This window comes from Dicentrarchus labrax, unplaced genomic scaffold (genome assembly GCF_905237075.1).
Source record: "Dicentrarchus labrax unplaced genomic scaffold, dlabrax2021, whole genome shotgun sequence".
NCBI lineage: Eukaryota > Metazoa > Chordata > Actinopteri > Moronidae > Dicentrarchus > Dicentrarchus labrax.
In genome coordinates, this window is record NW_026136704.1 from 16,101,374 (window position 1) to 16,114,384 (window position 13,011).

At 39.9% G+C, this 13,011-nt stretch overlaps 1 protein-coding gene across 4 annotated transcripts in view; it reads right to left on the reverse strand.

The window, feature by feature from the left end:
• Positions 1–13,011, reverse strand: part of LOC127361872 (arf-GAP with Rho-GAP domain, ANK repeat and PH domain-containing protein 1) — a 50,079-nt gene that overhangs the window by 35,678 nt on the left and 1,390 nt on the right. For 3 of the 4 annotated variants that reach the window (XM_051396924.1, XM_051396923.1, XM_051396922.1), the window contains one exon: positions 2,189–3,365. In XM_051396924.1, coding sequence (XP_051252884.1) covers positions 2,189–3,294 — 1,106 coding nt within the window. In that variant the 5' untranslated portion in view covers positions 3,295–3,365. Of the gene's footprint in view, positions 1–633; positions 923–2,188; positions 3,366–13,011 lie in introns of those variants that run through there. The other variant, XM_051396926.1, reaches the window with a different exon arrangement.

The following is a 13,011-nucleotide window of genomic DNA, read 5'->3' on the forward strand; positions in this document are numbered from 1 at the left end:
TTTAAGCTAGCATATGGGTTTACCACCTGGCTCCCTTGTCTTTTGTGGTTTTAGAAACAAGCTAAATTTTGCAATTTGGCATACAAGACCAGCAGACAGCTAATGTATTCTGTGCCACACAGCCAATGTACATTATTTATAATTTATCTTTGAAAAACGGTCTGTGTCTTATTGCTGATAGGGTGTGCTAACAGTAAAGATAAGAGCACAGTTTTTCTCTTGGAAAACACCTGATTTCTATGAAAGCTAAACACACCAGGGATAACTTTGCAAAAGCCTATCTTACTAGTTTTGTCACAGACATGCAGTTAACACACCAATGCTGCTGTCAGTTCCCTAAACCTGTACACCCCCAGGACATGGCAGGACATCTGTAACTACCTTACTCTGGTCAAGGTTGAACAAAGCAACATAAACACGGTCAAATGTGCACCAACTTGTTTTCTATTCACTGAAAACAGGTCTAACACGGCTATAACATGGCAGAGAAGATGAACACAATAGAAAGACAGGCTTCCTTGTTTGTAACACTAACACAGAACAGAGTGAGGAGGGGGATAATAAGGACAGAGCGAGCATGGCAAGTACAGACTGAGAAAAGACGCGCAGAGATATGATTAGGATCAATGTTACCTGTCCGTGCTTGTTCAAAAGAAGTCCTCTTCCATGTTGATACAAATATCTTAAAGACGCACACACAAACACATCGGAGGAGATAAAAAACAAAAGGAGGAGGAAATGACCAGTTAACTAGAAGATGGGAGGAGGCAACCAAGCATACTGACAAGGAAACAAGAGAGCCACAAGAGAGCGTGTGAATGTCTGCTGGTAGAAGTTTAAAAAAGTCTAAAGGTAGTTCCTGGTAACAAATCACTTTTGTTTGCCTCTCTATCTTTATTTCACACTCTCTCTTTCTCCCGGTGTCACTCACAGAAGCTAATGAGGAGGAGAGTTTTTAACTGCTCTGTGTTGTTCTCCATTATAACTTCCTCCCTCTCTGTGCAGCTAGTTTCCCTTTACTTTTTCCCCCCAGAGAACATGCATACATTACTCATACAATAACTACTCCACCGCCTGAGGTAAGGCATTAGTTCCCTTGCTGGTGACGAAACACTCCAAAATAAGAAAGTACTTCTAATCTTGCCTGCAATCAAAAGGAACACAAACACACATATGATAAAGGACTGCTGGAGTAACATTTGTGAGTTGAAGCATCATAGTCCAAAAAACCCTCCTAGTGCTTTGTATCATGTAAACCCTGTTAAAAACAAGATTTTATATTGAGGATTGCAATACAATAGTTAGAAACGGTCACCTCAGAACCTTTGAAAAATAAAATACCCACACATGCACAACCTCCAGTGGTGAGGTATGAGAAACCACATAACAGACTGCAGCCTCACAGATAGGCTCAATTGGTTCATAGATGTGCACTCAACATATTTCCGTACTCAACAGGCCACTGAGCCTTAGGTCCACTCAGTCACTCAATGTGCTTCGGCCTGTCAGTTTCAGGAAGTGTCTAAGTTTAATTTCAGGAAGTGTTTGAAAGTCACCAATAAAATGTTTTGTGTCTAAACTGAAACAAGAGATGCATTTTTCCATCTTGTCCAATAGATGGCAGCCTAATCCCCTACGAATCAATAACACTTACTTTACAGAGGTGGAGGAGAAGAGAATCCATGACCACTTCTCAGTGAACTTACTCAACACAAACACACATCGCTGACAATTATTTGCATAATTCTTTGTCAGTTTACCTTCAGTATAGCAGCCTTGCATACTCAGAGGAACAGCATATTACTGAAACTCACAATCTTCTGCTCAAAGTTAACATGCATACAGTACACAGTGGGAAGTGCAGTATAGGTGCTTTTAAGGGTGTGAAAAGCAACAGCATCATCCTGTAGGGGCAGAGTGGCCCAGGGATGGATGCATTTATGACATATATTAGATAGATACAGGCAATGTCAGAGGAAAAGAAGGGCAGTTTTAGATTCACAAAAGAGGACAGGGGCAGTCCCACTACTTCACTCGACTCCTGTTTACATACTTGACACAAGGCCCATAAGAGAAATGCTACAGACAGTGTACGGCAAGTCCTAAAAGTCAGCCCATTATAGCAAATACAAACACTCTTAACATGCATTAAAAACTGCATTAATATCCCTAAAAAAATAACCCTTACCTGTGAGTTATGGGAGACTGTGCAGGACATCGCTGTGGGATTGGTGGAGGGCCTTTGGGTACTGCCCCTGCTTTTGGAGGGAGAGGTGGAGCATTTCTGTCGTCACTGGGGTAAGTGATGGGGGAGACAGGTGAAGACTTTCTTCCTTCATCACTACCTAAATGTTGGCCAGCTGGCTGAATGGCTAACGTCTGAGGCTGAGCTGGGGCAGGGGGGCAACTGGGAGGGTGGAGAGGTGCTTGTGACGGGGAATGTGTAGGGGTGCTGGTGGGGGAGGAACTCTGGGACACAGATCTGCTCTGTATAGCCGGGGCTTTAAGTGCGGGTCTGTCCCGTTTAGGGGAGACAGGGGTTCGAGCAGGAAGTGAGGGGCTCAGGGGAGAGGTGAACGGCTGTGGGGGGCAGTTGAGGGTGCTGCGTGGGGGGACAGGGGGTAAAGAGGTGTCAGACACTGGAGGGACAAGAGAGTTGGAGTGACAGTCCACTGTAGGACCCGGGCGAAACTTAGTCCTCTCTTTAGGAACAGGTCTCTCTCTCTCTCCATCTATTCCCCCATCCCTCTCCTCCTCTTCTCCTCCTCCTCCTCTAGGCACTACTTGTCTTTGTCCAGGAACTGGCTTCTTCTCTCCTCCTCCACTTTCCTCTTTCATCTTGGACACTTGTCTCTCTCTGGGGACTGGTTTCTCTCTTTCCCTGGGTGTAGGTTTCAATGTCTCTTCATCTCTTTTCTTCATTTCCTTAAGAACAGGTTTTTCTTCCACTGGGATCGGCACAGGTCTCTCTCTCTGCAACACTTTTACATGTCCCGTTTCCTCCAATCTCTGATCTTGTTGAGACTGTACAGGGTGAGCATGTGTGTCAGACTGTGTGTCATTATTACCATGCGTTTTGTTCAGGCTAGCCAGGATGCGTCTCCGGTGACCTGGCAGGGTGATTCCCATCTGCTCCAGCTGATCTTGTGTGAGGCTGCGACATTGTCGTAACGTTTCCAGCCCGGCGCTCTGAAATGCCTCAGAATACTGCTCCAGACGCAGCACACATAACCAGTCCCACACAGTCGTACAGGATTCAGGATGAGACATTGCTGGTGTGTGTGCGTGCAGCATGAGTGATGGTAACTCCAGCGTCCAGTCAGACAATGCAGACTTTTCACACCTCAGATCATGGCTTACGCAACCTGTGGAAGAAAAAAAAATATGAACATTATACCAAAAATAATCTATTCATGGAAAAAGCTGGTAATCAGGGGCTTTCAATAGGAACAACTAAAAATGCATGAATCTGATTTTTCCCCCGATTTAAACTGTAAACTTTGTTTTAGTTCCTAAAAATGTATAATTATGTGTCATATTAGTCTGATTATAGACTAGATGACGAAAATCACTTCCTACATACTATACTAGTTTAAGAAATTCCTGCATTGGGAAATATGTTATGATGAGAAGTGCAATAATAATTTAGCTTCCTGAATGTCAGTAATGATTAATAAGCAAGCTGACGACGACATAAATCCAAGAGGTGGTCATTTTTATAGACTGTAAACAGCAGTCTCAAAGTTGTGTGTGATAAAATGTCAGGGTGCAGGACAATCACCTCTGTGAAAGAGGAAGCTATGTTGATGTCAGTGAGATCATCTAGCAGCTTAGTTATTTTGATAAGAACTGTTACTGTATTAACAGCACTTCTGCTCACTTTTGTGTCTCTACACAGCTTGAACAATTATAAAACAAATTGTGTATTCACAAACTGCTCAGGTCAGATGATCATATTCGACTTCAGTATAACTTAGAAGGAAACTGCTACCTGTATTCCACTCATGTATTATACATATGAGGCAAACATACAGTATCTGATCACTATCTCACTGCGGTATCAACCGAAGAAAAACACAAATCTTCCTTTTTATGAAGCCAGCACACAGGCAGTTATGTAGCACTATCACACAACAGACCACTATGGGAGGAAGTGTAATTGACACAACAAGTATTGGCACACACAGCACGTTCACACAGACTCACTCAATTCTCTCTAACGCACACTTGAAGGCTGCATAAGTGGACTCAAGATCAGCTTCCTACCAAGCATTTCCATCCCTTTCCATTAGCACTCTCTTAACGGAACATCCACTCTAGGTTTTTGTTTTTCACTGCAGTATGTCTTAGGATAGGAATAATGTACATCACAACAGTGTTCAAACTGTCCAAGTATGAGGATTTTAAGTTTTCACATACAGATCAGTCACAATGTCAGGCCTTGATTAGCAAACAGCAGGCAGTGCCAGCTCCCTGCACTCACATAATGCCAACCTGTCTGATAAGCAGTAAGCAATAGCTCAAGAATCGTTGTGAGGCATGAAACTGGAGCTATCAAAAAGAAACATCTGCAAAATTGAATTCTGAATATAATCATTAATCAAACGTCTACTGTGTTCACACTGTCTCATAACATCTCTCTACCTCGTACTTTTGACCACAAGGGAAGCTGCCGATTTCCCAAGCAGAGCCACAAACAGCCTTTCCTCAACACACACACGCACACACTCTATAGTGAATAGTAGCTAGGCTAAGATATATGTTTATTCATTATTATTATCATTAAGCATATGTACATTTGACCGCCAGATCAGTTCAATACAAGGTCTACTAATATGCCTAATCCCCCTGCTGGAGAACTGCTCCTGAGAACTATAGTCCATATTTTACCAAATAAGAAAGAGTGCAGTTTCATTTACAGCATTACTAATTATTAGTAATATTCCTCTTTTTCATAAGAAGAATATCAGATAAAACTGCATTCAAGCATTCAAGGATACATGGCTGGTCATAGGGCTGGGCGATATATCGATATAAAAAATATATCGATATATTTTCAAATGTGATATGGAATTAGACCATATCGCATATATCGATATAGTTCAAATTTGCGCTGTGATCCTTGCTCCAAGCAAGCTACTGACCCGGAGCTCTCTGCACTGCTCCCCGCCAGCACCCATACAAACGTAATGTTTGTGTTCATATCCATAATTTAGACTGTAACGTTGTCAGACTGTTAGGTTAGCTAACTGCTGAGTAATTCACTGATGTTACAGGTAACTTAACGTGGTAACGTTACGTTAACGTTGTCAACGTCGGCGTGATTCATATTAGCAAAACACAACGTTAATATTGAGTGTGGTTTTAGTCGGGATGGGTTGCTTGTTCTATGTGCCATATCATAAAACATTCTGTTATCTTCATGAAGCACAATATTATATTTTAGCACTTTAGTGGTTCAATTTAATTAAAAAACCGAGGCTGGCAGCATATTGTTTCACTTATAAACACAACACAATAAATATTCTGTGAATTTAATTTGTAGTACACAGACACATGACGAGAATAGTGACAGATTACACAAAATGGTACAGTACTAAATTTTAATTATTTAAATATTAATGGACCAGACTGGTGACTAGAAGTGGGGGCTGAGCACACAGTAACTGACACTATCCAGTCCGAGAAATGTTGAAAAGAGTGCATTTCCTGTCAAGAGTTTCCTCTAACAGAGCAGACACCACAGGGCACAGGGACAGTGTGAATCTTGCTCTCTGATCAAACACAGTTCCTATTTTTAAATTGAGGAACTCAGAAACACAATTGGTCTTCACTCCTCACTAGAATGTTACTCATGACCTAAAGACACCAAAAAAATACATTTCAACACATATAGATATAATTTACACCTCAGCAGCTAATCATTCTTGTACAGTGTGAATGTGTGAATCGGTGACTTTAAGGAACAGCACTAAGAGGCACAGTGTTAAATGCTAATATAAAGAAGGTGAGATAAACTCAGTTTTTGATTGAGGCAAGTCAAGAGGCTGTTGCAATAGTAACAGTCGATGACAAAACAACAGCATATCAGATCTTTTTCTCTAAACTTTAAAGCAGATCTTACTTAGGAAATATTTATTTTTATTTTGACTTATTTTTTTCTTTTTCTTTTTAAATCAAATAAATCAATCCTGTAGCACAGTGGTTCTCAACCTAACGTTAGCTGACTTAGCCCTGGGGTGGCAGGAGCCAAACCCAGCCAAAAACACCTCTGTACTTTATTCGTCAAATTATTTTGTGATTATAGCACCTTAATAATCTGGTGAAAACTGGATGGAGGGCCTCATGGGAATGACAGGGAAACAGAAGTTATGTGTGGATATATATTTCCCATTCCCATCATAAATGTAACTGTACACGCAGGTATCATGAAATACCACAAATGAGCCCGAGTGGTATTTGCACTCAGTCAATTAGTTCAAACAGACAACAAGCACACCGTTAGTTTTGGTCTTTGTGAGGCTAGACCATCTCCTGGAAAGAAAGTGCAGGTTCCCCTTTGCATTGAGGTCCTGCAAAGGACCCGAATAAATTCTACATCTCAGTACTACCAGCTTTCCACTGCTGTCCTAACTCAGAACAAAGCCAGACCAACTCTTGAATGTACTCATGATTACAGTAGTTCCCTACCTAAGATGTATCATTTCTGGAATTGTTTCAAGGACTATTTTTTCACTTCACTTTTGATTGAGACTACCTGCTTCCCGTGTTTGTGCTTCGCTAGGCTAAGCACAACGAATAAACACAGAAAGATAAAACTGATATTGATCTTCTCGTCTGTCAGTAAGATGGGAAATACGCATATTTTAAAAAATGTCAACGTGTCAGAGTTTTCACCTGAAAGCACATAATATTACAGAAAACTCTAGGTGCTTCATAATTTCTGTGCAGTCAGTGTAACTGTTCATCAACTGCTGACTTCCTTTTTCCTGGGCTTTTTTTATTTAATTTTCTGCAGTTTCCAACCAGCATTTTGCTCTCTTTGCTTTCAATTCATTTATCTCTCCATCTCTCCCTCCCTCCCTCCCTCCCACTCAGAAAGCTGCCAATAACAGGGTCTCTGTGCAGCCTTCACAATGGGGCATTCTGTGGCCCAGGCAAACACACACACACACACACACACACACACACACACACACACACACACACACACACACACACACACACACACACACACACACACACACACACACACACACACACACGAAGGAGGGAAACGCATGGTGGGGGCCCACTGTTTGAGTCTGGTCACACTCTCTAAAACAAGTGCTCACCTAATAATATTGTGTGTGTGAAGTTGTTGAGTAGGGCTGGCCTCAGAAATTGTGTTTCAGGCCTCATATCCCCTTTCAATGTAACACACACGGATATCCAGGAGGTTACACTTTGTCTCCGTTTGCACTGGTCAATGCTGGCTGACGTCAGCACATTATCTTTCTCTCGGACAGAGGTTGAGTTATTTCAACACAAGTTGAGTTATTTCTAAAGACAACACAGCAAAAAGTAAAAGGACGTGTCTAAAAAACAGAAGACACATTTTAACTTGAACATTATAATGAGACCTCAGCAACAACATCACACATTACTGACACCAAAAACACATGACTGCCCTCCCTTCCCGCTCTCTTTACATACATAACACATTCATTGTGACAAGTTTGTAACTGTCCACTTACAGTATGTCACAAATCTAAAAGAGTATGATGAAGCTATAGTGTCAGCCTGTAAACATCAAATTATTATAACTGGCATTAAATAAACAAATGTTAAAGAGTACATATTAGCTATACAGTTCCTATGTCAGCCTGGTTGTCTTTAAATTCAGAATTGGATAAGAATTAAATATTTTCAATAAAACGAGAGTTTTAAAGAAAGTATAAACACTCAATAAGATCTCACTGTAAACAAATCTAAAATGTCAATAAAAGAAATATATAATATTCCTGACATCAAAATACTGAAGTGAAGTATAGAGTCAGTATCAGTCATTCATCCTGTCCTCCTCTGATGCGACTCTCTCCCTGGAGGTAATGCTGGTAGAGAGGGGGGCTGGTTTGTCTCAGCCAGCAGCTTGGTTTAAAACAAGAATTAGATTTTAAAATAAACATGCAGACAACTTCTATTTTGGTAGCAATTCACTATTAGCTGAGCTAGCTCGTTGGCTTTTGTAAAACAGCAGAAGTGGATGAGAGAAAGTGAACGGAGCAGATATTGCTTCTCTACACGTTTACATGATGATGCTTGTTGAACAGTGTTTTACTAGCGGCACTTTTATTATATTTACTTCCATTAATGAATTAACGTTTCAGGCAGTCTTTTGTGTTCATCAGGCATGTTCATATTGCGATGATGATGAAGATGAAAATCAAAAAAAAAAAGAAGTACAGTTTCCATATTAAAATCCTTAAAAAGGGTATTTGTTCATTTTTTCTTTTTACTTTTCCTGCTGGACACAAGATCCCTTCTGTAAAGTCCATCTTCAGTGTGTGCACTGGCGGCTTCAAGTTTCTACATCACACTCGTATAAGTCGCAAATTTGAGAAAATTACTTCCAAACTATCTGTGATGTCACAAATCATGCTCGTAGGCCCCGCACGTTAAAATCCGTTTCTCAGTGAGCACAGAGATCTTTCCACTTTCAGCAGATGAAGGTGAAAACATCCTTCTAGTGTCAAAGTCTGCACATACATCATTAAGCACAGTGAAGCACAAACATCAAACGTCCAACTGTAGGAACAAGAAGAAAAACATACTCAGTGGAGGTGGGTTATTATTCAAAAAATGTATTTATCTATTTATCAAAAATCCATTTAGAAGTTGTATTTTTATCTCCTCGCTTTAACAACTGCAGACAATTAAGATGTCAGCAGTGTTGGCAGACGTTGCTCTGACTGCCTCCACTTAACTTTAACGTCTGAGGCGCCACTGGATGCAAAGCACAAAATGTGTTCTTTGTACTATTTGTCATAACACAGCCATGTTCAATAAACTTGCTTTAAGGACATGTCTCGAAGAACATTGTCAGATAGAGCGATGGTTATATCACAGTAAACAGTGATTAACCATTTAACATTTCATTTTTAGGTGTTCAAAAGTGATCATCAGCCAAGTTCCTTATCACTTTTGCATACCCAACATAATATTAAATAATAAATAAATAAATATGAACATAATATTTAGAGCTACACATAAACATTTAATCAAACGAAAGCTGACTTCTTCGATACTCTTATTATGGGGTAAGCAGAAATCACACTGACTACAGTGCTCCAGCAATTTAAGAACATTTTGACTTTTGTTAAACAATGACGAAAGGCAATTTTTTTATTTTATTTATTTATTTAACCTTATAACAATTGTTCCTCATGTCAAACCCACTAAGTGTATACAACCACACGGATCACACTGTAGTGTCGTTCTGTAAATTCTCAACTAGGCTTTTTAAATGCCATCCTCTCTAGATCACAAAGTTTGTGATCTCAAGATAACAAGATAATCAACCCCTGTGATGAGAAAACAAAAGGTTGTTTCCTCTCACTGCTTATAATGTTTGTCACAGATCAGGAGGGCCATGCCAGCCTGCATGGATGGTGTATTATAGATGTTCAACATAATGGATGATGCATGGAGGAATGAAATGCCAGATAATAATTATTTTCATACTGACCAAAATGAGCCAGCAGCCAGGAAAACGTTTATGAAAAGAAATCTCAATCTGCTCCTGATATATTTTCTCAGTATTGCCTCACACTGCCAGGAAATTATAAGCTTACATTAAATCTCAGGGGTACAGTAGTTAGGAATCCTTCCCAGCAATCATTGCAGTGATCTTAAAGGCTGAAATTAGGAGTGATCAAATGAACCAAACAAGTTTTCCATAATTACGCCTTGGTCTTAAGAAAACAAGAGTTGTTTTCTCGTCATAAATGATCTCGTCATCTCAAGAAATCTGACTTTTGTTTGCTCAAGATCACTAGTTAAATTGTGATCTTGAGAGCATTAAAAAATAATTGCACGCACGGCCATTCTGAGACACACATATGAAGTCGGGATTATCATGACATCTAATAATTCATGAAGACATTCTGGAAAACCTAGTCTAATTAATGCTAAACATTCATTTACAAAAGGGTGCTGAATGATAACAATCTGATGATCTGTAACCTTGCTGCTCTGTGTTGCAAGCTTTTTTACAGAGCTTCAGCTTAGCATCAGTTTTCTAAAGACCACACAACCCCTCTACTTTAAATACTCCAAAACAAGTACAATTTCCTTTAACCCATTTCTCTTGAGGGTCAAGGGAAGGGAAATGGGTTTTTTTTTTTTTAAATCGGTCACCATGATGTAGGACAAATACCAACAGACCAGGAATGTGGAGAATTCAAAACCTCCATTTTCAGTCACAAACTTCAACAAAAATACCATTGTAAAACAAGGACAGAGAAAGTCCTCTTTTACTCTTACAGATTGGACAACAACAAAATGATCAGTTTCTCTACATCATAGAAAAGTATAGAGGAGGAGGAGACTTATATTCATATGTGCCAAAACCACAACTAAGGGTAGAACAAACCATCAATATAGAAATATTTTGTGATCGATACACACAAGTAAGGAGTATTGTTTTTTAATACAGGCATTTAAATCAGTACCTATATCAAATCTGTATTCTATTAATCTATTTACCATTTGAATGGGAGCACATCTGTATGTTGCTGTGTGTGCATTGGGGGGGGGGGCTTTTATTGTCTTTATTATAGTGACAGCTGGAGATAGACAGGAAAGGGGGGCAGAGAGAAGGGATGACACGTAGCAAAGGGCCACAGGTTGGATTCAAACCCTGGGCCACTGCAGCAAGGACTAAGCCTCTGTACATGGGTTGCCAGCTCTACCCACTGAGCTAACCGGGCGCCCAGTCGCCACCTTTTTAACCAAAACTTGTTAAGATGTGTTGCAGCTGTCATACCACAGATATGCAAAAGTGTCAGCTCTGTAGTGTGTACATACGCTTTTAACTTTCACCATGTTAACTGCTTCGACACTGCCTACTATTACACATCCAGCAGACATGGAGCAAATTAAAATTTATTTGAAGTCATCTTTCAGGCAACCTGATGAATGTATGTGCAAAATATTCACAATGTTCACTAGTCAGATGCTAACTTTGCTGGGCAGGTAGCACTGTGAGTTATGATCTGTTGCGGCAGGATGGGCTTGATTTCATTGCATGATTCACTATTTGCTTCCCTGGGACAAGTAGTTACGTAGCCACAAAAGAAAAATTTTCCTCAGACCCTCAGATTTCTACTAAGGTGACGTCCTTGTAAGGATTACTGAAAAATACATTCATACGCATGGGACATGACTCATATACCCACCACCAGGCACACTGCTGCTTTCAGCCCACTTTCAATTACAACTGAATAGTGACTCAGTCCTGCCAGTAAAGAAATGCCTCTGAACAATGTCCTATAGTGAACAAGCCTCTTACTCTCCAGGGTGCAACATTTCACAGGAGGATGTTTCCCATGGTAACAGACCATGTTTAACCTAGGAGTCAATTAATGGGACCAAAGTCATCAGCTTGTGACAAAAAAAAAACAACAATGTTTGGTCATCATGTTTTCCTCCAACTGTGGATGTCAGCTGATATTACCACAAGCACACTGAATACCACAAACTTACAACAGCATAGGTTTGAAATATCCAGGCAATGTTTTCTCCCCTCCCCCCCTTCCCTGACCCACTGCAGCAACAAATGTAAAAGATAATAAATTATGTTTAGCATGTTTTAACCCACTGAACTACTATTCACATATTCCTATTCATGAAATCAAATCATAATTATTACTTGACCTTCAGTTTTGACTTTCTGATTTTGGAATTGACTCATACACATCATTAAGCGAGCTCTAAAAACACTTTTGCTGAAAAAAAACATTTTAGCAAAAAATCCAACAAAATACTGATGAATTACACAGAGATATACTGAAAGTTGTCTACCTTCAATGATATTATTGGTCGGATAAACTATTTGAAACACCTCTAAGTATTTCACAATACAATTCAACAGCACCACAAAGTACATCATCCAAAATTACCATAATCTTGAATCGGCACGTCTTTAAAACTGAAAGTTATACCCTCCACGAAGCCTGGATTCATTGCAGAGCTGTCGTATTAGACTGCATAAGTTTTAGCTCGGTGTACCAAAAGTGGGAACTGATGGTACATCTCACAGCATATACATGCTCTTACAACTGGGTGGAAAAGGTTTAAGAAACCAAACTCTACATTATTAATGTTCCACTTTCAACAATTATGTTCCTTGTATGAATAAAACCAAACAAGTTCCTCCAAGTCAAGCTTATCTCATTTTCACAAGATGCACAAATTCATCAGAAAATTAAATTTTCTCTTCCCTTGTGAAAATGTCATTTTAGTCACAGCCTCCAGTTATCAGTTCTTGCACAGCTGGGTTCTTCATTTAGCCCCGTGTCCTCAATGTGTCCACTGAACCAGTGATATCCTCTCACCTCATTATGGAGTGATTCAGTAGCGAGTAATCATGTGAGTGTATGAGACAGACAGGAGTAGGGAAACAAATGGAGGAGTAAAAAAAGGCCGAAACGTGGTGGACACAAGAGGGATATATAAAGACAGGGACAGGTAGACAAAGCTTTCGGCTGCAACTTGATGTCAATAACCAATAAATAATTCAGACCTCACATAAGAGGTAGAGGTAAAATCAAAGATTGTGAATTTGAATTGGCTCAAGTCAGTATAGCAAGTAGATAAAAATCCTAGGTTGAGGGGTAGAGCGATACTTTAATCTTTGGTTTGATAAGCAACATCCTGTAACACTACATGATGATGCTCTCAGTGTGCACTTAAAAGCCAAAAACTTGGCTTGTTTTGCCATAGGTGTATTCAGTAATATTCAATATGTCC